The sequence below is a fragment of the Larus michahellis genome, chromosome 1 (assembly GCF_964199755.1).
Source record: "Larus michahellis chromosome 1, bLarMic1.1, whole genome shotgun sequence".
Classification (NCBI taxonomy): Eukaryota; Metazoa; Chordata; class Aves; order Charadriiformes; family Laridae; genus Larus; species Larus michahellis.
The window spans coordinates 13,622,351-13,650,155 of record NC_133896.1 but is presented as its reverse complement, the minus strand read 5'-3'; the positions used below and the strand labels follow the sequence as shown (position 1 = coordinate 13,650,155).

Below are 27,805 nucleotides of genomic sequence, written 5' to 3'. Positions count from 1 at the left end.
TTACACAAATCAGTATTTATTGACAGTTTTAATACAGAACTTCCAGATGAATGTAAGTAATATGTTTTCCGTTCAGAGCGATGAGAGTGGCAGAGTCATTCTACTGAACATGGGAAAAGCTTACACATACACACATACATCCTAGGAAGAGAGCTTGCAAATTAGACCTTCAGTGTGTATATATTAATAAAACAAACATCATCCAAGGACAAGATGTTGTTTTCTCAGTCAGGTGTGTCCTTTAGCAGTCCTTCTGCGACTACGAAATAAAGTGATTAGAGAAAATAAAGAGGAAGAAAAACAAATAATTATTATATTCCTGCATTAGAATTGAAAATCTCTGAGAGTTATTGAACCAAATCTGCAACTAAATGCCATAGTCAGTGACAAGAGAGATCTCATTTTCTGGCTGTCATGTTTCAGAAAACTGAATACTGTTTATGTCCGTACGGCTGCAACAGAAAGGAAATTATCTTACTCTGCAGAATGACCAAGAGCTGGCTTGGCCATAAATGACTGCCATTAAGTATAGGAAAAGAAAGATAAAGGCGGAAAAGTTTAAATGGCCATTCTGTTGTCAGCTGTGCAATAGATACTCATCAGAAAAATTACATTTTACTTCTGCCTGTGAAAAAATGGCATTTTAATCTGCATTGCTCTGAATACCACATTTTCCTAATCAAATGGTCTTCCAGAGCTTCGAATGGTGATTTTCTGTTCCAGATATGGGTACGTATATGCGCAAAGCAGTGACTCCACGTGAGGGCTATCAGGCAGGTGAGGAAAGCCCCGGATCCCTCTGTTGTATACATTCACACTAGTGAGAAATTCACATGAAATCATTTGGCCTGATGTGTTAGTACAGCGTTATTCAGTCATGCCCAACATCAGTCATTTTACATTTTTTCCACAAAGCTTATGTTGTAACACACCAAATTAAAATCCTGTTCAGCTCCTGAAATGCTTAAACATTAATGAGTTACACATTATACTCCCCGGTGTGGCACTCTCAAGGCCCAACAATAACTCCAGGTGTTTTACCGGCTTGCTTCATTTTCCGTGCCAGGAGACCAGTGTCTAATAGACCCTTTTATTTAATATTTAACAAGCAGCAGCGAAGGCTGCCATCCGCTCCGTGCTAACCCTCTTGCTAATTTTGCCTGCAGCCTGTACAGCCGTCTGACCCGGGAAAGGTGCTAATCGCAAGCGCTCGGCGGATTACCTTGGTTATTGGCCATTTTCCTAGCGCTGGGGGAGCTGCGAGGGGGCGTCGCGCCGGGTGGAGGGGGACCTTTCTGGCTGGAGGACTCTGGAGTCAGTAACAGAAGAAAGTCAGTCCCGCGAGAGCGCGGCTGGCGGGGAGCTGCGGTGCCGCAGTGGGAGGGGGACTGCGAAGACGAAGGTGAGTGGGAGGGCGGCTTTTTGGCAGGGGAGCCAAGGGGAACGGCGCAGGCAAAGACAGCGGATCTAGGGCATGGGGAGGCAGGCGACAGGACAGGCTGGGGAACGGGGATTTTTTTTGCTCATTTCTGGTGCCTCAGTGAGGTGTAGTTCACCACAAATGGTTTAGAAGTTCTCAAATAAACTTCTTTCCTCAAGGGTTGCAATGGAATGGCAGCAAATTCTCCCGTTAAAGCCCTAATAGGTGCTGCCACACATTTTTCCAGGTTCCAGTGTTTTCCAATAATTGAGGCTGAGCTAGTCTAAAGGTTTAATTTGCTTCAAATTCTTCATATAGTTTTAGGTTTGTTTGCTGAATGTGTCTGCTTGAAGGGAGGATCGGGCCCTGTTCCTGGGAGCCGCTTGTCCCATACAGAAGGTTTGCAGCCAGCTTGCTTGCAGTCGGGGGGGAACATTCCAGGTGACATCAGTGAGACCAGAAATGGGCTTTTAACACATACAAGAGTGAAATGAGTTCCTGCCCTAAACAGTTAACAGTCTTTGAGCCCTTCTCTCATTGCTTATTGACACAGCCAGCTTTAACAGCTTTAACTTAGGTGAACATTTTGCCCTGAAAGTGTACAAGAGGAGACACCACAGACCAAGACAGCATGGAACAAATCCAGAGCACTCATGATCACCACACCGGGGTTGCCAATATTGTTTCCACTTCGGAAGGAAACAACACTCAGCTGTAGTGGGTTTTTTTCACAGAAACAAGGGACACATATTTACAATTATTCTTTCTTCAAAATGACACAAACATCAATTTGATTTTAATTTTCTCTATTTTTTTTTTTAAAAAACAGCACCTTTTTATGCTGCCAGCATTGAGTTCTGTTTTTCCTCTCACCTTCCTCAGCCTTCACTCACCCGTGGGTAGCACCTTTCTCCTCACAGTAAGATTCACTTGCCCGTTTCGGGCAGCGTTATGCATAAGATCAATCACATATCGGTGGGTTTTGCCGGCCACTGGAATCCCATCTACATACACCAGCTCATCACCAGGATGGAGGCGACCATCTCGGTCTGCTGAGCCCATGGCAATTACTGCTCCGATGAGAATCTAGGCAGCAAAGAAACACAATCCCATCATATATACACTGAGCCTCCAATTTAGCACCATGAATGTTGCAGAGATTTTCCCTTTCTTTCGAAATTAAGCTAGTGATTCCATGCAGGTGGCGATATCCGTGTGTATCTGGAAGCTGTGTTCCTCCTCTGTGGGTAGGACTGAAGATACCTCCTTGCCTTTGGTAAGAAGGTAAGATCTTTCCTACCTGCGTAGGAGTGATACACCTGAGAATCTTGATCTAAGGATGATCTACCTGATATCTTCAAATCAAGACAATTTGTCTGTAAGGAGTGTTGGGTTTATATAGGCTACATTATGCAGAAGATCTAAACAGAGTGATTCCACATAAGGGCCCCTTTGAGTTAAAATTAGTCTGCATATTTCTTATCGGAGGTTCCTCACTGCTGTGTGATTTAAGCACCTGCGGTAATACCCTTGAGGTCAGTGGTGGAAGTGACCCCACTACACAGTTTGCTTGGGTACTCTTTAGGGGAAAAGAAGTGCTATATCAGATGCTGTTACTCATAATGAATAATTGCTCAGGTAGCGGTTGATTAACAAAATGAAAAAAGAGGAAGAACGTCAGCTTACTCTGGGCAGATGTTGTTTTCCCAAATCGACATTTAAATGTAATTTGTATGGGACATATAAACTAGTAAAAAATCTGTTCAAAACCTTTTAATGACTTTCTCCACTTTCTATGCACATAAATTCACATAATTTATTAGAAGAAGACATATATATTTTCCCTGTGGAATAACTGGTAGAACAGTTGAGATTGATTCAAACAAAACCCGCTTTCTTTGAAAGCACATTAAAGCATTCACAGAGCGTGTTCCAAATTTTCCTTTCTCTTGTTCAGTGTGAAAGTGAGCACAGAATGATGGATGTGACATGCCGTGTGACAATCCGCTTTAAATAATGAAAGATAAAAGCTATCAAGCATTGCTTTTCATGATGAACTGCAAAGGCTAGATGTGGTAGTCACGCAGGTGATCTTGTGGGGTTTCTTTTGTGGGCTCAGCTGCAGAGTTGCAAGTATCCCAGCAGAGTGTTTAAATGAAACCCCATGTGGAGCTTGGGATTTTTCCCTAGTTTCTACCCTCCCTTTGGCTCGCTTTTCCTTTCAAAACTTAGCACAGAGAGAACACGATGTGGCATTTTCCTGCTTCCTGGTGTTCCTGGGATCCAGTTAAGCAGTGCCAAGCTATGTTGCCAGAGAGAGTCTTTCAGGTTCTCCATTCTGTTCCTCAGACAGTGAAAGAATACACCTCAAAGCCTTGGAAAATACTTTGTGCAAAATCTAACTATGAAATATGTATTTATGCTCTTTTACTGAACAGGAAAAAAGTTGTCCAAAGCTACATTTAGCTAGATCTCCACAAAGTATTCTCAAAACTGTTACATTTGGGCATCTCATATGAGTAAAAATTTTTTTCCTAGTTATCTTGGGAAGAGATGGGTCATAACCCTCTGTGGCTTGGAAGACTGTAGGAACCGTCTTGCTCCTTTGGTTTGATTGAGCATTTCAGTTTCTTTATAATTGGCTGCCAAAGTATTGAAGAATTTGTGCATCTTTAACCTTTGGAGAAACACAAATGCAGCTCACAGCATGGTAGGTCATCAGTATCTACAGCAAAGTGCAAAAACTCTTTCTAGTTTTGACTAATTAAGTAATTATTGCTGATATTTCACATGTCTACAGTGGAATCTGATTGTGTTACTCATCTCGGTGGTGGAACTGACTCCTAACAAAAGCAGCAGAGTCCTACTTTAAACACCTCAGGTAGGTGACTTTTTCAAGATGATGGCCACCATATCTGTTATTGGGTATATTTAATAGCAAGAATTACTTAATTTTCCTTCTTTTTCTTTTTCTGTGTCTGAACTTGTTTCTTATCCACTATCTGCTCTCATTTCATGGCTGAGTAGTTTCCATAATAGTTATAAATTCTACAAGCAAAACACAAATTGGAAAAATACTTATCAGGATTATATTATCCCTGTAATGCAGTTTCATACTGGCATGAGATTGCTTTGAATATGTGAGGAAAAGGATGATGACATGTAGGGAATAAAAAGCGTGTTGTAGAGAAAGGGGAAAGTTTCACCATTGTTTGAGATTAAACATGAGAATGCTGGGATTAGGAAGATTGTGACACCGTAATCTGAAACTGAAGCCTGGGTCTACTAACTCACACATGTTAATCTGTTTTGATACTGAATTTCTTCGTGGTAATTTCTTTCTTGGTGATTATTTGGCTTTGTGTTTCGGTTTCTCTGAATCTAACACAGTGGCTTCACAGGCATATAATAAAATGTAAGTAATACACATAAAAGGTGTGATTCATCTCACCTAATTTTAAGTGTCTGTGGTGTCTAAATCCAAGATAATCATTTTAACTCTGTCTAATCACTGCTAAAAATAGGAGCTCCTAAATCATGGTCTGTTTTATCCTAACGTTTTGCTCTATGGACATCTGTTATGTCTTAGAAATGTCTGCTTCTTGGCACTGATCATAAAAGGAATATAGACATACATCTTGCAAGCATTTTTAAGAAGAATACCAGCCAATCTGTGATGAAAAGGTGAAACTCTTAGTGCAATTATGTATATGTTCCTGTGATTTTGAGTCTGAGCTGCACAAACGTATTCAAAATACTTCTCCGCTTTGGGACAGCTGTTTGCAACTTCATTTAAGTTCCAATTTACGTCTATTTGCAACCTTTCAATGATATTATTATTCACTGTAATAGAGTCAGATTATCTCTAACTCCTCAAGTTAGACAGATACTTGTGGTGGCATGATTTCATGAGATTTGAGAGGTGATCGGAACTGGCACAATCCACAGTCTTGATATGTGAAATTTCTCAATACATTTCTTTCCTTTGGAAAGCATCTTTATGCTTACAAATATGGAAAGTGGAGTAGTTCAGCAGCACTTTCTCCTTCTAAGGTGCCAGGTAGCTGATACAACTAGAAGGAAACTAAGCTACAGTCCCTCTGTAATGCCAGTCTTATCCTTCTAAAAATACTTTGTGTGGATTCTGCTTCTTTGAAAAACTTATTGCCTTATGCTGAGGAATCCATATTCCTTTTTAGAAACCAAACCACAAAGACAAAAGGCAATGAAAGCTTCCTTTTGTTCTGTGTTACCTGACTGCACAGCGGGAGAGCTGAAACAAACATTTCAAAGCCTCTCAGTTCTTGTTTCATAGGAAATGCAGGGGTTTGGAGGACAGGCAGAAACTGCCTCCCCTTTTCTGGAGGTGAAAGCAATGGGAGGCTGCAGGTGGGCTGTCCGTGGGGGAGCAGGGAAGCAGTGGAGGAGGGAAAACAGAGTTAAGAAGTCTTGTATTCTGAATTCAAAATAGATGGAAGCTAAAAAAAGTGGAGTACATCTGTCGTCTTTATTAGCAAGGAATTTGAGCAGCGAAAACAAGTAGGTGGGCAACAAAGAGGGAGTGAGAATTGACAAATTCAGCACTGCAACACCTAGCTCTAAGGAGGTGCCTTTTTGCCTTGTAGGGTCCTCAACCTCAAGCCAGGATCTCATTCATTCCTGAGGACTTTGAGACATGGTTTGTGGGGGGACATGAAGCCTGTTAGATTGATACATTTGGGGAAAAAATGCTTTTGCATTTGCAAGCCCTGAAATAGAGATAGCAACCTTAAGGCTAAGTGCAGGCTGAGAGCAATTGGTCAGCAGGACAGTAAAGTGTCTTAGAAGGTGGTTCACAGAAGGCAGCATTTTTTGGTCCCGCACTCCAAAAATAGCAAGGTGCTTATCTGCGTGCTCCGTATCCAGCTACGACTCTGTGACTTTGGACAGTAAAGCCAGGTCAGTTCATTGCTGAAAAGAAACTAGAAAGAGCTGCTCCCTGTGTAACAGTTCAGTGGACAATGCATGAAGCTGGGAGGCAAAGGACTCATCTCCAAATTCCCACTCTACGGGACTGTTGAGCAGAGACATAAATTCAGGTGTACCTCAACAATGGCATGTATTCTTAACCATCAGAATATTAGATATTCTAAAACAGTTTTCTTACAGTCCTTTAGGTTGTAATAATTCCATTTTATACAAATAATCATATTTTAGATGAGGTATTTGAGCTGCACTTTTCTCCATGAGAATGGCGTAAACCTCCAGACTGCAGAGCCAGTCAGACACTTAGTCAGTCTGTGACTACTTAATTATCCATTTGTAATGAAAAAGGCACTAAAGGAGACACCAAGACAGACTTTCCCAGAATGCTGAGCAGCCTTGTAGCCAGGGACGCTTTCCTGGGAGGTGGGAAATGCCACTAGACACTACTGTCCAAAGAAGGTAGAGGGAGGTTTCTAAATCTTCCACTAGTGCCAATTCTTTGCAGGATACAATGATAAAATGGGACATTTCCTCTAGCTCCTAACAGATTTCCTTTTTGGCTTCACCCAGTAGGCGAGCTTTGAGAACCCATACTGGCTGGGCCATCCAGAAAAAGACAGGAAAAATGCTTAGTTGGAGAATGTGCAGGTGATGGGTCAGTGGCTTCATTTAATGTGTGCTGAGACACGCTCCACGGAAGAAAGTTAGATGCCAGAGGGGCTTCAGGCATGCTGCAAATGTAGATGATGAAACAGTGTTGTTTTGGAGTCCTTCTGTACAGCTACACCTAATTCAGCTTTGAAAATCCATTCCAAAAGACTTATTTTAAAGTAGGGTCTCTGCATTTCAATCAGCACTTGAAGCGCCTTTTTTAGAATACACTGCATTTGTTTCTTTTTACAGGAGGCATCAGTAAACTATTAATATTTATCAGGACTTCGACATGTGTTGACAATTTTAAAATAGAGGAGCTTTGTTTCTCAGAGCGATGAGTTGGTTAATGTTAATGCTTGAATGACAACTATATTATTCTGTATGAATTTGAATATGGAATACATAAATCTATCAACTAATTATACATTTTCTCAGAAATGTGGTAACACAAGACTCAGACTATGCCTAAGGTTGTGATAATAAAATGTTATCATTGTCAACTTGGGATTAGTCCTCACTGACAAACTTCATCAAAGTTATTCTGCTCTGTCAAAATTATAGTATTTATATATTTCACTAATTTACCAAAATGTGTACACAGTTTTTTAAAGAATTGTGTCTGTGTTTTATTTTATATTTCATTTCACCTGCAATGGATCAATGTTGGTTTTGTTACCTGTTATTTGGTTATGGGGACGTCTCCCTTCTAATGGTATAAAGCTCCCATTTTTATGCCTGATGCATCACATGATGTCGTCGTCTAACCTGGAACATGGACTACTGCTCCCTGTTGGGGCTTTCTGTGGTTCTGGAAATAAACTGCTTTGTCAATAGCATCTTTTAACCCTATGCATAGATATAGTCTGTCTACATTGAACACAGTTCTGCATAGTCTTACATAATCTGATTTTTAAAATCTTCTGCTTAAACTCAGTTTTGGAAAGTTGGGATTAAAAGATGCCAGGTCACACTCTGCAGTAGAAGGCCGAGTGATGCACCGTTTCTAACTTAATTCCTTCTGATTCTAACTTAATTTACTGTGACATTTTTTAGATGTGGACAACCAGAGTCCTGTCCTTTTCTATGGTTGAATAAAAAAGCCATTTTACTTACAGCCCTTAATGTGGTGTTCATTCGGGTTCAGCTATGCAGTAATATTTTTTTGACCTTTACACAGACTTTAGAGTTATAAAAAGGAAAGTCAGGAAGAAATAACTCACAGGCTGTCCAGGCTCATCTCCTCCCAGGATCCTGAAGCCAAACCCAGACTCCATTCTCCGAAGGTGAACATCCAGCTCCTTGTAATCGGGACCTGGTTTAAAGGGAAATCCCACTGAGCAAAGCATTTTGGCTTTGTCTTGAGAATTTGCACCATCTTCCCTCCCACCTTGTGTTCATTGCACATGACTAATGGCATCCTGGTTACAGCTGGTGGAACAAATGGGACACAATGTGTTGTACACAGACAAGGAGGAGACTTGAAAATGTAGGTATCTTGGAGGATGATTATGTTCCGTAGAATACACTAAACCAAGCTAGAACACATTCACAGGAGAACAGTACTGGAAAAGTCTGTCCAAAATAGAGGTTATAAAGGTGCCTTCTTCCTACAAGTGACTGCATAATATACTGCTGCTCATCCACCTCTGGCATTTAATTTGTGTTTTCCTTGCAGTTCATTAAAACCTGAAGAGAATAAACTGAAATGGGAGATAAAGATACATAGAAAAATTATCAGTCGAACTTACAAAAGATGAATAATTGTTACAGGCTGTTTTAGTTCCACATACAGATATAAAGCAGTATGTCTTTTTAAGTAATGTAGCTTTTAAGTACTCCACTTTCAGGTAATATCCTCAATAAAGAGTTTTGACGAAAGCTATCATTATAAGCCTCTGAGTCTTAGGGTTTAAATTGAAAGCTAACATCATTAACTTGAACTCCCTAATGCTACTCAATTAAAGTCTCAACAGCTTTATGAATCATTAAAATTGTGCTTCCATATGCCTGTGTAACTTGCCTGTAAACATATATTCTGCCCTGGAATATATCAGTTCAGGAAAAGTAGTGTTTTTTAAAAGTCGGTTTCTTATGAAAGTCTCTTCAGCTTCATTTGAAAGAGCCCATTGTTTTGGGTCTTGATGCCCTCAAAATACAAAGAGAAAATTTGAATAAGATTACAAATAAAGTGAAACCCTAAGCAGTTAGAGGACTAAGAAGTTGTCTATTTTGACTATCGCTTTGTCTGCATGTTCAGAGATACTTTGGGCTCATCATCTAAAGCAGGACAGTGATTAACAAGCATGGTCTTTCGTACAAATTACACTCTGCTCTGTAAGTTGTGACAGCTTTTGGCCAGTGTCAGCCTGTTGCCAACCCCAAAAGACAAAAAGGGATGATTAGGTTTATTTCAGCAAACTGTTCATAGTGTCCCCAGTTGTGCCTTGTTTTCTCAGGGGGGGAGGGGAGGGACTACAGATGGTTGAAATGTGGTACTTCAGAGACTCTCATTTACAGATCCCCCCCTGCCCAGAGCCATCAGAGGACTCCTCACGAACTGCAGAGTTGTGCAAATCCCAGCTTTAGCCTGGGATTAAAGCCGATTCAGTTTTAGTCAGGTCTCACAAAGACAGAGACACAGAACTACGTGCTGTGGCCCTACACTGTGACTGTGCAATAAAAATCCTCCCTAGGCAGCGGCATAGTGCATTGTATCAGCAATGCGTATTGGTATGAGCGAGACTGAACCACAAATATTTCAGTTGGTAAAATAAAAGTATTACCTTTTCCTATCAGCTTCCTTCTCACGTATTTAGAAGACAAACCCAAACAGATCTTAACAGCTTATTACCCTGATTTTTTCAATTTGTTTCATAAGTGTCTCAATAGTGAATAAAAGAACAAATGAAGATCGTGCACGTACAGTATGTTAACTTAATGCAAAGGTTTTTCCAGAGTTGAGAGAGGCAAAAGAATTTTAAGATGAAAGTGAAAGTGATGCCTTGTCTTTACCTGGTTTGTTGTGCCCTAGTTTAACAAGGATGGGGCTCAGTACTAGGGAGAGGGCTTTGTAGATAGACACAGTAGGATCACTGATGACAGCCCAGGTCTAACACCCAAAGGCACTGTTTCCGGCAGTCTGTCACAAGCACTGCCTTTATTTGCGCACACATGAATGAATATGCACAGCTGGGAACACATTAAGAAAGTATAAGAATGTCAGGTTGTGAAGAATAGATGCTCTGGCACACCGAGATGAAAATGTCCCTCACATACGTTGACAAAGACGATCCACACCAGTGTCGGCACCACACTCCAAAATAAGAGGCACTTTTTTTTTTTTAAAAGAGGCTTGTTTTCTACCCATTCAGAATGGAATGGGTGAGCCAGGTTGACCATGAGGTTCTATGAGGTCGAACACAGTTTGGAAGCCTTTAGATCAACTGACCATGCCATCACGATTGCTCAGGAGAGTCTTCCTTCCCAAAGAGCTGGAAGTCTATAGAGCCCATTCTCTGCCAACTCTTACCAGGTCACCAAAAACTGCTTTTAAAAAATATAATTCTTTTCTGTCCCACCAAGCAAACAAAACATGGAACTGGAAAGAGTTCCTGGGTCATCTAGTCCAGCTCCCTCATATTGCAAGCCTCGGCAAGCAAACAGCACACAGACCTTACCAGAAAAGAAGACACTGGGTGCCAAAGACTGTTTGTGGCCTTTGTCACTAGGTCACCTGCCTCATTCAGCATTTCACTGATGGATTGCATCCCATGAGTTTCCTTACTTTTTCACAGTAATACCATATTATCTCCAGCGACTGACTATTATACTGTAGAGTGTTTCCTCCACTGCTGTTGCTGGTTGTCTCAGCTTTCATGCTTGGTATGATACAACTCCATTGGTTGCACTGACCGGCTCTCCATTGGTCTGGAGACAACCACACCATAGACACCTGAAGTTGCATGTCTGAATGTGGACCTAATTTACACCTCTAGTTTTTGTTCTTAGGTCATTAATGAAAATATCACAGAGGACTTATTGCAAGGCTCTCCACTAATATTATCCCTCCAGTCCAGAAACTGTTCTTTTACTGTAATCTTCTATCCACTTTCTAACCATTCCGCTTTACATTTTGTGCTAAGCACTGTCTTCTTCAGGCTAACATGGAAGTGCTTCAATTATAACTGGCATTTTGTAAAATGCCTAGTTGAAGCCTAGATTGATTGAACACGCATCGTGCTTTGGTGCAAAAAATCAGTTACCAGGTTACTGACACAACCAACATTTCACAACCTCTTTTTGTATTAGGTCTCGGTTTATCTCCTTATTGGCAGTTAGTCTTTAATCAAAAATATGTTCTAAAGTCTTGCTGATGATGAAATCCTTTTTTTCCTGTTTCTTAAAGACAAGTAAGTGGTTCACTACTATGTGTTTTTACTGCAGGAGCTCATGTTTGGTAGATTTACTAAAAGCCCTTACAATTATTTTAGAACAAGCAGTTTCAATATTCCTGAATGTACATTGATCAAATACTCTTAACCATATAAGTGATTACATTTCATCTGATATTTCTTCAGTTCTTGCTTCTCTATGATTCTGGTACTTTTTTTTTCCTCACAAAACTAAAATTTTACCTTTTCTTGCTGGAGCAGATTTTCAGTTGATCATACAATGAAAATTACCTATACTTACAGAAAAATGACACTCCTATGCCTTGCAATATACTGCAAACTGTTGGTTAATATAACTTCATTATGGAAAAAATGCCTTTTTTTCCTCTTTGTAAGCTAGATTAGCACCTTGTGGTTCATGCCAAATAAGAAAAAAATGAATAGGTTTGCAGAGACAGGAGTCAAGCCAAGACTGAATTAGTATAGTCTTTTGCACAGTTTGCTTTTCCTTACAGTCAACTTAATATACCTGAATGTTCCATCTGCTACCAGTTGAGAGTTTCAGCTTAAAGTCACTATTTATGATCGTATAATATGGGTATCCTGTGCAAGAATGACAATGTTTCATGTTCTCTCTTGCCTCTCTGCACATTTGTATTAGAAAAAGAACTTTAGATTTGCCTGCTAGTAACTTCACTGTCTTTTTTATAGTTATAGCCTTTTGTTTCTTCTTTTTGTGTAAAGGAAAGCTATCATACGTGATCATTTGGCCTAGAAGAGAAAAAAACCAAAACCCAATTCACTTTGCTAGGTTATAAAACCAGCTGGCTTCCCCATGAATTTGAGAATGGTATTGGACGCGCTGTGATCTGATCATTGCTGCCCAGTGAGGACGGTAAAGAGCATTGGGAAATTCTGCTTTCTGGTTCCTGGATGACAGGGAATTTGCTTCAAAGTTAAAGCTACCAGAATAGATTGTTACTGAACAATAGTGAGATCTCATAGGTGAAGATGTGATTACCGACTTTCAGCTACATTTCTTAACTGTATTCGTTTGAACTTGTATGTGAATTGCACATTGATAACTGTACATGCATTTGTTTCTTAAAAGTATGTAGAGAAAATATATCCCTGAAGATAATTAATTCATTTTCTGCATTAGTCAAGTTGCACAAGTGCTATGTGATTTTTATCGTGATAAACCTGGTATTTGGGATGATGCTGTAAATGTTGAGATGGATTTTTTTTTTATTAAATCTCTTCTGTATTGCAATTAAAACGAGAATTAAGAGCTTTGTTGTAATAATTTTACCATCTTTCTGCATGTACTCAAGTTTCCTGCTAAAAATAAATATTAATTTGGACTCCTTTGCTGAAGATGGTGAGGATTTTTGTTCCATCTAAACCATTACTGTGAATTGTGGTTAACACAAACCTACAATAACTTTTTATCTAAGTTTCAGATGCCCTTGAAAGACATGAAAAGCTTGAAAACGGTCATGGATCTGCCAATCTCCAACACGAGTAGCTTTTTAAAAAACATACATATTTCCTCCTGATATTAATAGAGAGGAAAAGCTGGTAAATAAAGACTTCAGTATAAAAATCAGCAAAGTGGAAAAAAAAAAAAAGAATTAGTGTTTTAGCAGAGTTATGCAATGTATAAAGCTTACAGAGAAATGCAAAACCAGACCAATATCGTATTTAATTAAGATCCCTGTCCAACCTGTGTAGGACTAGAAAAGACTTTAATGGGATTGTCAAAACAGCCTTTTTTGTATGGGATGCCTGTTTGAACTGCTCACGTAGCATGATCACATAGGGAAATCAAGTATTGATGGTTTTTAAACAATTTCATTGCCAGGTTACAAGGCCAATGTTGATTCAAACACCTGAAGAATTTTCTCTTTTTGAAAGTTTTTTCTTTTAGGTTTTTACAGAACAAGATATATGTATGGGAGCAAGGAATGGATGGGTCTGCATAATACATCAGTTCTGTTCTTTTGCAAATGAAGATAGAATTGATTTCAGTTTTACACAAAATATATCTTAAGCTTAGGTTTGGGCATGAGCTATAGAGATACATTTTTATGTTAAAGAGTAAACACTGATGTATGAAAGCACACGTAAAACATTGTAAAATGTATACAAAGACTGTCTGAGGAAAAAGAAATGCTTTTCCTTCCTCAAAATGCAAATCTATTATAAAAAGGGTTCGAGTTAGCATTCTATAACCCCACAAAGCTCATACAAAACCAAAATGGTGACTGGGCAGTCATGACTGGCCATTATCTAGAGAAATGATTAAAGAAAGAAGAGTAACTAAAACATAAAATGAAGGACGATTAGTTTACAGAACAATGAAGGCTGAAGAATACTTGCCAGAGGAATCCACTCGAAAACCAGTCCTGGGCAGCACTTGTTCTGAATAGGAAAATGGGGAATTAAAGATGAAATACATTTCTCAAGTTATTTAAAGATGCAGCATCAATTTCTCTGTTGTGTTCTGAATTACTGAAGTGCAATTTCTACTTTTTATTGCATTTTTTTTTCTCATCCCCTCCTTCCTGACTTCCTAGGTGGTACTTGTATGTATCCCTGCAGATGTAGACCTCTCCGCCCATTTCTATGCCAAGTGAAACAGATGGTAAGATGGTAATGTTCCTTTAACATAACATAGGTTATGACGAAGATAGAATTGCTAATGTGTTTAAAATTTTGAAAGTTAGCAACAATATTTGTGCTTATTCAAGTACAGCCATAAAAGGGAAAGTTTAATGGTTGTGTTTAGATGACTTGACCACCACTTTTATTCAACTCAACTGCAAAATGTCTTTTATCATCAAGAACAGCAAGATTTTGCTAGAAGGGTGCATGTTGCCAATAACAACAAATGGTTGTATGTGAAGGCAAAGGCAGGTAAACCCATTTAACCTACTTTTCATGCAGGTAGTTTCGAAGTATTTTCATATCGCTAGATGAAATGCAGGAAACAACTGATTTGTTTTCATATGCAGCTACTTTGCTGGCATTAGAGGAATCTGGAACCAGTCCATAGCTGAATACACTGTCACACTGCCTTTCCTGATTTTGAAATGTTCTCACTAAGAATTTCTGTTTTATTATCTCTGCAGCATCCACAGTGAATTGCAAAACATCCCAAAACAGAGGTAATTTCCACTGGTCTACCAACAACAAAAAGGTAAATAAAGCAGTAATGCATTCCTGTGACTCTCAACCAGACTATCATACCACGCATCTTTCCTAGTACAAATGGGATAAGGTCTGTCACATCAGCATCTGTAGGACAATGATGCAACATATGAATATATATTATATTCCTGAGATAGAAGGAAGACAGGAGGACAGCAATTTTGGATAAGCCTTCTGGAAGTATGTGGATGTGGTGATAGAAATGAGAAGACAGTATTTCTTCTGTGGCCAGCTCCTTACCAGTTTGGAAGAGTTTGGACTAAAGCTACCTGCCTTCTGGTGGACTGCTCCCTAAAGGCAGCATGGACTGTAATGGTAGCAGCTGAGCAATTCATAGTTTGCTTGAGTCGATGCTGCTCTAGGGCAAAGTCATTTTCCCAAAAATGAAGACGGAGACCACTGAATGTCTTACGACTCTTTTGGTAAGAGTATTTACATAACAGCCATGACCTGCTCAAATTCAGATGAATTGTTTATCTATCTTACCTGCTACCCTGCTTACCTAAAATACAGTCTAGAGATTCCACTGGATGGGAAGATCCCTTTGGATCTGGTGTTCCTGTTGTATTTGTGTTCACCTGCTGTCTTAGGAGTTGCGTCATGTGGACTGTGGTGTTTTAGTTTATAGGTGCTGCATGTCTTTACTTTGGTGGCTAAAGGAGGTGATTCCTTCATGCACTTCAGATTTTGTAAAGTGATTTGGGATCCTTCAAGATGAGAGGTGCTATCTAAATGTAAATTATTCCACCAGCACAACTCTTGAAAACGAAAACCTTTGAAACTGATGCTGCTCCACTGCAAACTTGGAGAAATGATTTTAATATTCACATCCTTTCAAGATTTTAATGGAATTCTTAAAAGAGACAGAACGATTTTAATGTACAGAGAGCAATTTCATCGTGATAGTCTCAATAAGCTTTTAGATTTGAAAGGACGTAAGCCTTTTCTCTTGGTCATCCAGCTAGAATTACTCCTTGTATCTGCTGTAAGATTGGTTCATTCTGTGTTCCCATTTCTGCTTGCAGTCACCCTAATATCCCCCAGAATTGGCCTCAAGCAGCACAGTGAAAGAAGCACAACCGTGCCCAAACTGTGACAAACTAGAGAACAACTTGCTATGTTAAGATAGCTGTATATTTTAAGTAAGTTAGCAGTATCTCTTTTGTAGCTATGGTCAAGCAAAAGTGCCTGTCAATGGGATAGTTTCCTTTAAAGCTAATCTCGTTAAGTCTTTTCTGGTTTTTGCTCCTGAATAGGTGTCTTTGCCTTGCAGGACTTCAGTATATAGTCTCGTGGTGTTCATTATCACCTTGTAATCAACCATTCAGCATCTAGCATTTGTTTTGCTTGTAGTTTAGGAATTCACACACAGGAAACTTGGAACTGTGCTATGCTGAAGGTGTTGAATCAAGCCTCAAAGCCCTTAAACTTATGATCATCAGAAAGATAAACCTAAGTGCAGACTTGTATTTTTGGTCACTACAGCAGAGCAGTGTTCGTTTTAGGAAGAATCTGCTGTCAGCAGTCTGGGGCTGTGTGCAGTACAGGATACTTGTTATTATGTCACTGGCACTTTGTAAAATAAAACATAACCTCTAAAGAGCCGTGCTCATGTGAGAGGCAAACTGTTAGCAACTAGTAGAAAACTTCAAAAGAGGAAAGAAAGATCTGCGAAGAACATTTAACATATAAGAAGGGACTTCGTAGGGCACTTAGAGAAGGAACTTAGAGATGTCTCCCGATCTAAAACGCAGAGATATAGGCAGTTCTTTTAAAACTCACACAGTTCTGGGCTCAAAGACCCTACAGAACAGCGACTGCCAAGTGAAGAGGAAGGACAACCAGGGCTGGTCCTCAGCCAAGCAGAATGCACGTCCTTCGTGCATATCCTGGTGCTTGGTATCTGCCAAGAACAAACTGATTGAACTGGTAATTTTACCGAAATACAGAGAGACTCCAGCAAGCTTTGTTTTATAAAAACCTGTCAATTAGTTTTTATAGGAAACTACCTTTACACGAGGCAATTTGTAACTTTCCATTTACTTATTATTAAATTAGTTTGGTCATTTTCTAAACTTTTACTATGTTAAAATTCCTGCCTCCACCTCTTAGGAAATTAGACGGCAGAAGGCATGTTTGGAGACGCCAGGACAAAGAGACCAGACTACCCAACACTTCTCCCACGAACAGGCATTCAAAGTGCAGAAAGTTTTAAAATGTTGACATAAGATTTCTGTTTTCTCCATACGAAGCCTTTTTGGTTGAACTTCTGTGGCTGCATTGCCATGAGTAGTTGTAGTCTTTTATGTGAAATAAGAATGAAATAATTACAAAGTAGAGCTTGTATGAATAATAAAATACTTTGTAAAATTTCTGTGTTATTTTTTATAGTTCAGCTAACCTGTCCTAGAAATAAAAATCAGTGAAGTAAAACTAAGAAGCCTTCTTGAACTGCTATTTGTATATAACTGTTACTGAAATCAGCCTCTACCATGGGGTCTACTCTATGTGCTCTGGAGAATGAGTCTTGCTAAACATCAAGATTCCTTCCATATCAGATGAATGCAAGGCCAAGGTTAATTTTGCTATTAGAAGATAGAATAGTAAAAAGCTTGCACATCTGGCTTCATGTTTAATCTAAAATAAATTACGCTCATGGTTTTGAAACTGAAAACTGCAAAATACTTGTGAAAACAGATAAATAATAAATAAGACCTGGGGCACAATCCTGACTTTATTGAAACAAGTGGTGAAAATACCAGACTTCTTTGCTGTCAAGGTACAGCCCTACAGTTCACCTACAACATGACACAAGAGTATTCTTATTGGCAGCAGTGGAGTCACTGGTATTCTCTGGAGGAAGAAGGATGCTGATGAAAGATAGAGATGATAATATTTATTGTCCATACTACATTATTTTCTGGATCATACTTTGTTGAATGCTCAGTACGTCGAACACAACTAGCACTAGGAAACATTTATATTTCAGCATCTCAGTCCCAGGCATGCTTTAGGTAAACAGGAGTTTTATGAATGAGCAGAATGAATATGATCATGCTGCAATGTCCTTTCCAAAGCTGGGCAAGCAATAGTTTGAAACAGCACGTAGGCAATGCAGTTCCCATTGGTCTCATGAAGCTGTGACCAATTCTCCAATGCTTACAAGTCAGTTTTCTTAAATTATTACTTTGGCTTCTTAAGTACACTCTAACACTTTGCAGATGAAAATCTATTTGTATACCTTTTAGTAAAGTGTAAATTGTTCAAGAGAAAGAAATGCTGCATCTTTAATACCACCATCAGTTGTAAAACTGACACTTCATATTAGCATAGGTCATTTGGGACCTACTTTGCAATCCTGCAATCAAAATCACTTTACATCCACAGTACAGTGGTGATGATATTCTCATAATCCCGTTTGAAAATGCTTTTGGTTTCACTGTCAGTTCTTATAACCAACAAATCCATTTTGTCACGGCAGGTAACTCTTTCTGCAGTGATGAACAGTACAAAATTTGACACTGGTCTGCTAAAGTTCCTCTCCTTTTGTTATGTATCATCTCTTATTAAAAAAAAGGTTACATTCATTTAGTAATATAAGTTCTTAGACCTTCTTTATGCTTGGGGTAGCAATAGGTGAAAGGAAACAACAACCTGTACTGTTTGGAAATTACTTTGAGAAATTACCTTCCTATAACTCAGTTGCTCATACTGTAAGACAAGGAGTAGTTTGATGATAATACGTAATAATTAATAATTTCCCAATACTCTTATTTACTAAGTTAAACGAGGCATGTCTTACTGATACAAATGGCAGTAACTGGTGAACAGAAATATTGAAAGATATGGCAAACTGAGCTCTCACGGAAGACTTGCAACTAGAACCTCATTTTCTGAATTTATAGAGCCAAATCCTTTACCCATACAAAAAAACCCTTGATATTTTTAGAGTCCTTCGGAATACTATGTATTTAATGCTATCATAGTGCTACATATATATACATATGCACATATATGTATATACATTTTTTAAAGCCCCATAACCAAAATGTGATTTTTTTTTACACTAGAGATGATCAAAAATGGGAAAAATTGTTAAGAGGCAAAATTTTTGTCAGGAAAATACTGTCAGAAAAATTTGCCGTAAGAATTATGGGGAAAATTTCTTTCATTTGTTATGACTGTAACTGCGTAGGTCTTCAGCCAACAAGCACTGACAAGAAGATTCTGCTTAGCTGTAGACTACGCCATAGACCTCCTCAGGTGATAAACAATTCAGTTCTATGCACCCCGTGTTTTTTGTTCTATGAGTATCAAATTTAGGAAACCCTGATGGCCTTAGTACCTTTCTGCAAAAATGGTATTTTCAAAGTTATGCATTATGAGTCAGTATAGTGCTGTCTGTCAAATCTTTCCTATTGCTGGTATTTTAATGCATATCTGTGCTGAATACCTGCAGTGATATTCTAGAGGTAGCCTGCGAATATTTATGGAAATGCTTGTCTGTGACCCTTAGAGAAAGCTATTCATAAATCTGCATAAGAAAAAAACCCTTATTTTATGAAGGCTAATAATGCATTATGCTAATACATTTGCTATTTACATGTTTCACAGCTGTTGGTGGACTTTGCTTTTTGGTTCTTTTCCAATTTGTCTAACTCTCTGGCACAAAATAAAATACAGTGCGTAAGACAGATCATGGATTTGAAAATAACTTGATGAATTCATGATACATGGTCAGAGGAGAAAATAAGATGGGAGATTTCGAAGCAAGGAACCTTTGTCCTTCCGCTAAAAGGTGGAACTGTAATTGTTCAGATTTCACTTTTAATGAGAGCTTATCACTAGCTTATCTCTTTCTTCCTACTGGCATTTCTGTGTCATATCACCAGTCCTGGACTACCACACTCACTAAAGGATAAATGTAACCTAATTGCTGTAAAAAAAATGTTTTATTTTACTGCTTTCTTTAGAGAAAGATAAAACCAAACTTCTATTATACATTTTATAACTGAAGAAATATAGCATTACGATTCCCAACAGCTTTGTGTCCCCTGTTTGACTAATTTCTGCCTACACAGGCCTCTGAACAAAGTTTGTTATAAACTGCATATTTACAGCAAACAGTGTTCAATATAAAATATGAGACATTAAAAAAAATTTATGAAGGCAAAAATATTAAATTCAGGAGAAGGAGTTCTGCCAATGACAGCTGCAGAACTCCAGTTACAGCCGTAACATCTGGTGCATATAATGTCTTATAATTTTTTTCATTAATAGGACATTCCTGGTCTGATGTTCCATATTCTAGTTCCTGTATCTAACTTCCATGATTATCAGCAGAATCACACTGTTCCTTACACTCTAAGAATTTTCATAAGGAGAAAGGAGGTAAAGGATTTGCCTTTAAGATGTGTGAGATTTATAGTGGGATGGAAAAAAGGAAAAAGAACTTAGTTATTTGAGCAGGTTTTCTCCTCTGTTTCTGAGTTTTGCAAAATAATGTTTACAGCAGAAAGCTGGGTAGATTCTCTTTACCAGGGAGAAGAAATCAGTGGGAGAAAAACCCCAACACCACCCCAAAAGAACAGCAGAGAGAAGTGGAAATGTAGTGCAGAAAGAGAAAGAAAGAAGAAAACAATTTCCCTTCTACTTTTATGCAGCTGTTTTGGATGATGTTTTTGGAAACACTTTGTGCTGCTTTTTGGTTCCTTGGAGCTTTTGAGTGCGGTTGACGGGTGGCAGCAGAGGCAGGTGACAGGTAACAGGTAAGAGCTGACATGTAACAGCTAACGTGTGACAATTTTCCAAGGAGCTATGACTTACAAAATAAAGTTGCACTCCACTTTTGTACTTATGGGTCATCTGATTTGTCTCAAAGCTCTATTGTTAGAACTGCCTCTACAAAACCGCTTCCAGTGGGGAAGCTGTAGTACTTTGTAATTCATATGTGATCATTAAAAACTGAAATCTCCCTATCGCACGAGGTCATGCAGGTCCTTCACACGCCTAAGGTGGAAAAAACATTCCTGTAGAATGAAAATCATCCTTTTTCATGGAGACTTCCTGCTTGAAGCCCTTCTCGCTATCATTAGGTAGGGACGAGCACACCTAGCAGCTAGAGCAAATGCTTGTGAATCAGGCTCCTTGGGTCTAGCTCTTGTTCTGCTTCGAGTCACGCTGCTTGTGCTCCTCAGAGAACTACGCTGTGATGCACAACTTGCTGAGCTCTCTGATAGGGAAGCAGAAGGCTTTGATGAGGTCCTGGTGAGCACTGACTGTGGTGAGATCCTCTGATAAGAGGCTCTGTAGAAATTCAGAGCTATGGCAGTACGAAAATGAACTGTTTAGTAGCAGAGTCTCACTGTGAGAGAAACAAAAACCTAACACTATCTCCTTCTTTTTGCGTTTTCCAGGTCATGATTGTTCGCTTCTTTGCACTATTATTAGAAGATGAACCTCCTTCTTTTCCGGTCTTGCCAGGAGATAAGGCAAACTTGCTTTCAGATAAGAAGTGCTTAAAAAACCCAAAGTAGCTGAACTTTTCCTGTGCACTTTAAGTTTATGTCTTCACCGAAGATAACCAACCTGACACAGCCATATGGCAGGAAACTAAGTGTGTATTATCTTGAAACTCTCCCTCCCATATACTCAATTTAGATGACAATTTCTTGCCTCAGTAATGGATTTCCTGCCTGTTGTTTCTCTCACTTCAGGAAACACTAGCACTATGTAGAGAATAAAAGCAATCAAAGGCTTGACAAATTGAATTTGCTAAAATTTGTGCTTATGGCATTCAAGAAAAAAAAGCGTCAGGGAGAACAGAGATGTTTGGAGGCAGTTATTTTTGACCAAGGGATATGAATGAATGCAGAAGAGGTCTGGCTGGCAACTGTGGAACCAAGGCTTGGAGAAAATATTCAAAGGATACCAGTGTCAGAAGAGAACAGATTAAAGTTTCCAGGATTAGCTGGAAGATCAGGACACTGCTGGAAATCTGGGAGGAGTGGTTACTGAGCTCTTGCTTTTCATTCCACACTTCCTTGTTTTGGGCCTAAGAGCTTCGTGATTTTTAGTTCCTATTTTGCTAGGTAGCTGGCTGAAAAAGGCTTCTGTACAATTTCTCGTTCCTTCTGGGACACAACTCAAGTGCAATTTAACAATTTAAACACAGTAGCATATGCTCCTGAACGCAGAAGGTTATATCAGTAGAAGATCGGAGTTCATGTTGGACAAAGAAGTACGCAGAAAACTTGTAGAAGGCACCCTGAATCACTGCATTCTTCTATTGAGTGGTGTAATATATCATCTTTTGGTGTAATATATCATCTTTTGGGGTGCAATCCAGTCTTTGTAGTTGACATCAGATATATATTCTCACAATTTTATGAAGGGCAAACATAGATTGAGCCTATTTGCTTTCATTAATATTTAGGGCAATTCTGTAAATACAGAACTCTTCATAGTGGGGGATCAAGATGAAACAAGGTGCCGTATAAATATGTATCCCATATATACATATGGCATGTATAACTTTTTCTTAATTGTCTTACAAAGACAATTTGTTTCAATGCAGGAAGTCTGTAATCTGCACTTTTCCACTCTTGGCTCGATGGCTTTAACCACAAAAGATGGTTCTGACTCTGCTGAATGGAAAGTGCAGATTTTTGCTAAAATACTTCACCTCTAGAAATTACCCATATGGGAAATAATTATTTGCTATGGGTTTTCCTTTCCTTAAAGCAGTATATGAAGGCAAGAGTGTTTTCAGTAGAGGTGCTGAACTACACAAAATCCTTGTTAACTACGGAATTGTTTCTTTTTCTTTTAATTTCTCTTTATAGTCACAAATACCAGCACTTTGGGGAATAGCAGTTCAGCTCTAGTAAATCTTTTTATTTGTCACTCTAGTCCTTACTGCACGCAGGGAAGAGAAAGAGGAGAAGGAGAAAGAAAGAGGAAGAGAAAAAGAGAGAGAAAGAGGAAGAGGAAGAGGAAGAGAAAGAGAAAGAGAAAGAGGAGAGAATTATTTCCAAACTTTACTCAAATCTAGTCCTATTTCTTTCAAACCTCTTTGGCCTGCTCCACACTGTATCCTGATCCATACTTCAAAGAGTTTTAAAGTTTCAAAATTATAGCCACTGTTTTTACATTGTCTTGAGTACCCTGTCTGATCAAGAATTACATCCGCAGGTCAGGAACTTGCTACATTAATAAATAATGCTTATTATATTAATATAGCATGGGTATACGGTGTTTGTAAATTCACTGGCGAGCTCAGTTCCTATGCCTATGTTTATAATTGTAGATAAAATACTTTTTATAGAGGGTCTAGCATAAGTTCTCAAATTGATCTTTAGGGGGGATAAGATATCTGGTGTTGCTGAAAAAGGTCAGCAATTTATTTAAGTACTTAAATTTAAACTCAGGATCTTAATTTCAAGCACCTCTTAAATAAATAAATAAAAACCAACGAACCAAACAAAAAACACCCCACCCCCCAAAAAAAAGATCTGGACTATGGAAAGTGAGATTCATGGTGACAATCTTTACTGAAAGATGTTCCACTAAATGGACCAGGGTGGCACAAGATGGTGGCACTGGCCATAACGACAAAGAATCGAGGAATATGAGATGCAATTTAGAGATTAGGTTAGAGTTAGAGTTGATGTAAAATAGACCCTGCTGTTCTTCCAGCATATTTATCCTGCTGGGGACTGGAAATACCAAAACCTAACAGGAGATGCTGATGCTGTAACTAAAGTATAAGTGCCAAGGCAAACAAAAGTGTCACCAACCCAGTGTTTGGGGCAATAACCTATTTACCTCAGACTATCCCTTTGCATGCTGGAGGAATTTGTACAGTCCAGATTATGGATCATAGTTTAGGTTTATCCCTATGTCTCAGGGCCCAACTAATATTAATGGGCTAATCTGGAGCAGCTGCAGTGCAATATTTTATGTGTAATTTATAACGTAATTTGATCTATAGGCTAAAGTAATTTATAAAATTAATTGAAAGGTGGCATGTGCAAGTAATAACTGCTATGAAAAAGCTTTCAGAAAAAAAATAAACTATTTTGAAGCTTTGATTTTAATTAGCGCAAAAGCTCAGGACAATTTAGTTTAACATTTTTAGCTAAAATGTTTTTAAGATAAGGAGTAAATAAATTTAACCCCTTTTACCCTTGTTGTGAAAAATAAGTGGTATGTCCCTCAAAAGCATGATAAATAAAAACAACATGGGAATCTTGATGGCTCAGTTCTGTTTTGTATAGATCTTCAAATAGTACTTATTAGTTACGGGTTTCTCTCTAACTACCAAGGACAACGTGAAAACTTGAAAAAGTCATTTTTATAAAGAACAAATAAATCTGAAATTGAAGACATTTCAAATAAAAATAAACTTCATTTGAAAATGAAAGTAACTGAAATGATTTTGTGTTGGTAAATTCACATCCTCCTATTGGTTAACTATGAAGAAAAATAGCACAGCAAAACGTGGTGGCTTATGTGTTGTTCACTAAGGATTTAACAATCAAAACAAGGAGAGCAAAAATATAAGGAAAAAAACTTATGAAAGTCAAACTTCAGAATCTAGACAAGATCTAGGAAAATATCTATGTGTAGAATTTTTGAATAATTTATAATGTTCTCTGTTAACTGGGATTATAGTTGTTTTCTTTAAATTGCAAAAGATAATGATAGAAAATTGTCAGCAGTGATGCATTGATAGGCAAAAGCTTAAAATATTAAACGGTCAGCAGGGTGAACAGGGCTTTCACTTACGCCTACTTTCATAAATAGCTCTTGATTTCTCATACAGCTCATACGGGTCAGGTTTTCGTGGATCAAAGGCCTCTGTTGAATCGGGAAATGAACTCCTGTGAAGAGTGGGTGGATAGGGAATATTCTGTGGCATAGCTGGGGCAGACAGGCTTGTTTGAGGGCTGCCTTGATTCTCCCATCGTTCCATCATCTGGAATAAAAGCACACAGAGAATAAAGATGAAGTTTTGCAAAAACCGTGACTTCCACAATGAGATTAAAGACAGTGATTTCAGTTAAAGATGCATTTTGTAAAATTAGCAAATCCCTTTGCTGTCTTTTGAGATGAAAGGTGTGTGTTGTGCTTTTTATAAAATTACTTGGTTGAATTTAGTTGTTAATTTGTTGCTCATGGGAAGATGTGATCTTTCTCAGGTAGTGTGATCCCATGTGGATTAGGGCCCAGCATTACCCCTCAGGCATGTTGAGTGCCTCTCAGAGAATCCACTGAATTATTGGAAGTTATTCTGATAAAGGTGGAATCTGTGGGTCTGTGAAGATACAATTATCAGATTCATCAAAATACATAACTGAAAGTAGTGCTTAACAAAGAAGTGTCCAGACTGGGTAGCAAGTGAATGATCTTAATGCTATATCTTTTGAGAATGCATGGAAATAGCTAGCTGCCCAGGGAGAAGCAGATTACTGCAACTGTGAGCAGAATTTAAAGCTTCAATTGAAGAAAAAAAAAAACAAAACCAAAGGGAAAATTATTACAGCAGGTATTTGAGTATCTAGTGATAGTCGAATGTTCAATGATAAGATATAGAACATGGTAAAAGAAAAATGGGCATTAGTCTGACGCAGTCTTTTTCATTTCTTAGTGTTTCTTATATCAAAAATGACACTGGTATCATCCAACCAAACTCCCAAGCACAGGATAAGTTTTTCAACTCTTCCATTTACAGGAGAGAAGTACATATCAAAGTATCGTCTAAGCATGGAAGCCACCTCAATCCATGTTTTCTCCAAAACTGCCCTCAGTGGTCACACAAGTACATACAAGCCAGAAGGGAGATAACATGATAGACTGTGCGATAGAAGACTTGGGGATCTGCATTTTTCTTTTTGAAGGAGTTGAATACTAATTAAATTGCATTAGCATTGCATTAGCACATACATTTGAAAAGACTAAGTTAAACAAAACACAAATGTTTATCCCAGAAAATGAATATTTGGCTTTTCCTGTGACCCCTCCTGAAGCAAAGGGTGATAAAGCCCCCAGAACAGTGTATTCTCGCACATAAGCCAACAATCAGTTAATTACGCAAAAAATGACTTTTGGAAACCAGCTGAACTGTAATTAAGTGCCACCGACTTCTGGTGTTGTATCAGCAGTGCCTTATCAAAGATGATTGCAAGTTTAGAGCAAGTTTGCTCTGCAAATTCTCTGATTATTGTTTGCCTTTAGTTCCTCAGGTTCAGAAGGTGTTTGGCCCAGCAGGTAGGCTTTGCTCTCTATTATGATGATTAACAGTATCAGACTTTTCCCACATCAAGTATGTGTGGACTACAGATGTTTTAGAGTCCTCCTGGAGAACATGCTGAGTAACTGTCACTCTGTGCATCCCAAGTGATCTGAGGCTTCATACTTCAAAAATAAACAGAATAGGGATATTGGCCATTTTAAGTTGTTGAGGACCTCATTATTTATTCAGAGTAGGGTTATAATTCAAGCTATGCTTCTGTCAGGGTTTCAGCAGTAAGTAGGGCTGGTTCATTGGAAACAATGAAGAAAAGGAATATCTAGGTATCTCAGTCAATCATAGGATGAATCTCATGCATTAGTGTGTGTGGGGTATGATAATTAGAGAAAGTGAAGTATTAGTGCTATGAAGTGCTAGTGATGAAGATATGTGATACTGTATTCAATATTTGCCGATGTTGTTCAAGAAAGACACATTTATTTTTCATCAGATAGATACAGAAGACGGCAACTAGGATGTGATATAAGAGGACACTATAGGTATGTAGATCCTGTGCAATACAGTGACACACGGAGATACCCAAGTTATCGAAATAGCTTAGGAACAGGAAAGTACCTAGGGTACCTTCAGGTACCCTTCATACCAAGATAAATTTATCTCCTGTTTTGAGTAAATTAGCCAATTGGCAAGTCACATGAGCATCACAATAATCCTTCTGATAGCCCTTCTGGGTCTAGAGGAATTACTCCCGTATATATAAACATATACAGAGCATAGCGTTGTATCATGGAAGTGTAAAATCAAAGGTCTCCAGAAATAAACCCATTATGAAACTCATGTCTAAATAGAAAAGGAGAACTGGCCTTAATCTAAGTTTCTTATGTTCAGGGAAAATAATGGAAAATTATGTTTCGGTTTTGCCTTCAGTGAGGAATCTGAAAAAGAGTCTAAGACAGTGAAACTGAACTATCCATCGTATAGCTATGAAGCAGAAAGACATGTGGGGCCCTGTCTATCTAGAAGTGAATGATTTCTTATTTCCTGGACAGTACCAGAGAAATAGAACACTTACCTCTTTCAAAATGTGAAACTGAATAGAATTAAAGTATTTAAAGAAAGCTTTAAAAAGAGAAAGGAAAATATAATTATCTTTGATGAGCAAACTTTTCCTCGGAGAAAGGACAAGAAATTGAAGATCAATTGATGAAGCCCCACTGAGTCCCATATGTCTAATTCTTGCTTGCTGGTTAGCGCTAAATCTTTAAGCGTGAAGTTAAAAACCGAGCAAAACAGATAAACACAAGGGGAACTATACCTCCCAATCCCGTATCAATTAGCTAAATAGTTACATAGTGTTTTGCAATGATGTGAGTTATCACAATGCTAGCTCACAGATAAAGGTGCTCTTAGAAAAGAGTAAGCATGGTATTGGGTGTGCTGTGCCACATCTAAGCTGGGTAGTGGTTTCGTGGCATCGCTCAAGTTCATTTTGCACCAATCAAATTGTATTACATATGTTATACAGAATATATGCACTATATGGATAGAAATCACAGGAAATTTCTGTCAGCGTAGGTTACTCAGGGACGTTGGGCGCACTAGGATGCAGTGCACGCCATCCTTAGCCTCTGCCCCAGGGAGAAGAGCTTGTCTCTTTCCCCTCTTTCAGCCAATGGCCCGTGGTCCCCTTTTTGCTTTAAAGAATGGTGGGTGTTTCTCTCCAGTGCAGCCAGAGAGGCAAAGGGGCAGCAGTAGTCACCCAAGCAGAAAAGAAACCTGGTTTTGGGCCATCTACAGTTTTTCCTTCCTGTTACACACCTACAGGCTGGGCTGTGGTGTTGGGAAGGTTTTCCAGACCTCTGGGTGCTGGCCCTACTGCTCCAGACTGCCTCAGACTCTCAGTGCTTC

General features: G+C 38.7%; 1 protein-coding gene across 15 annotated transcripts in view; it reads right to left on the bottom strand.

Annotated features, from left to right (window-relative positions):
• Positions 1–27,805, bottom strand: part of MAGI2 (membrane associated guanylate kinase, WW and PDZ domain containing 2) — a 757,683-nt gene that overhangs the window by 63,668 nt on the left and 666,210 nt on the right. For 7 of the 15 annotated variants that reach the window (XM_074597089.1, XM_074586920.1, XM_074594457.1 and 4 more), the window contains 5 exons: positions 24,433–24,622; positions 13,816–13,854; positions 8,260–8,354; positions 2,314–2,506; positions 1,223–1,309 (listed from right to left, as the gene is read on the bottom strand). In XM_074597089.1, coding sequence (XP_074453190.1) covers positions 1,223–1,309; positions 2,314–2,506; positions 8,260–8,354; positions 13,816–13,854; positions 24,433–24,622 — 604 coding nt within the window. Of the gene's footprint in view, positions 1–1,222; positions 1,310–2,313; positions 2,507–8,259; positions 8,355–13,812; positions 13,855–24,432; positions 24,623–27,805 lie in introns of all 15 variants that reach the window. The other 8 variants (XM_074596203.1, XM_074588681.1, XM_074586071.1 and 5 more) reach the window with 7 other exon arrangements.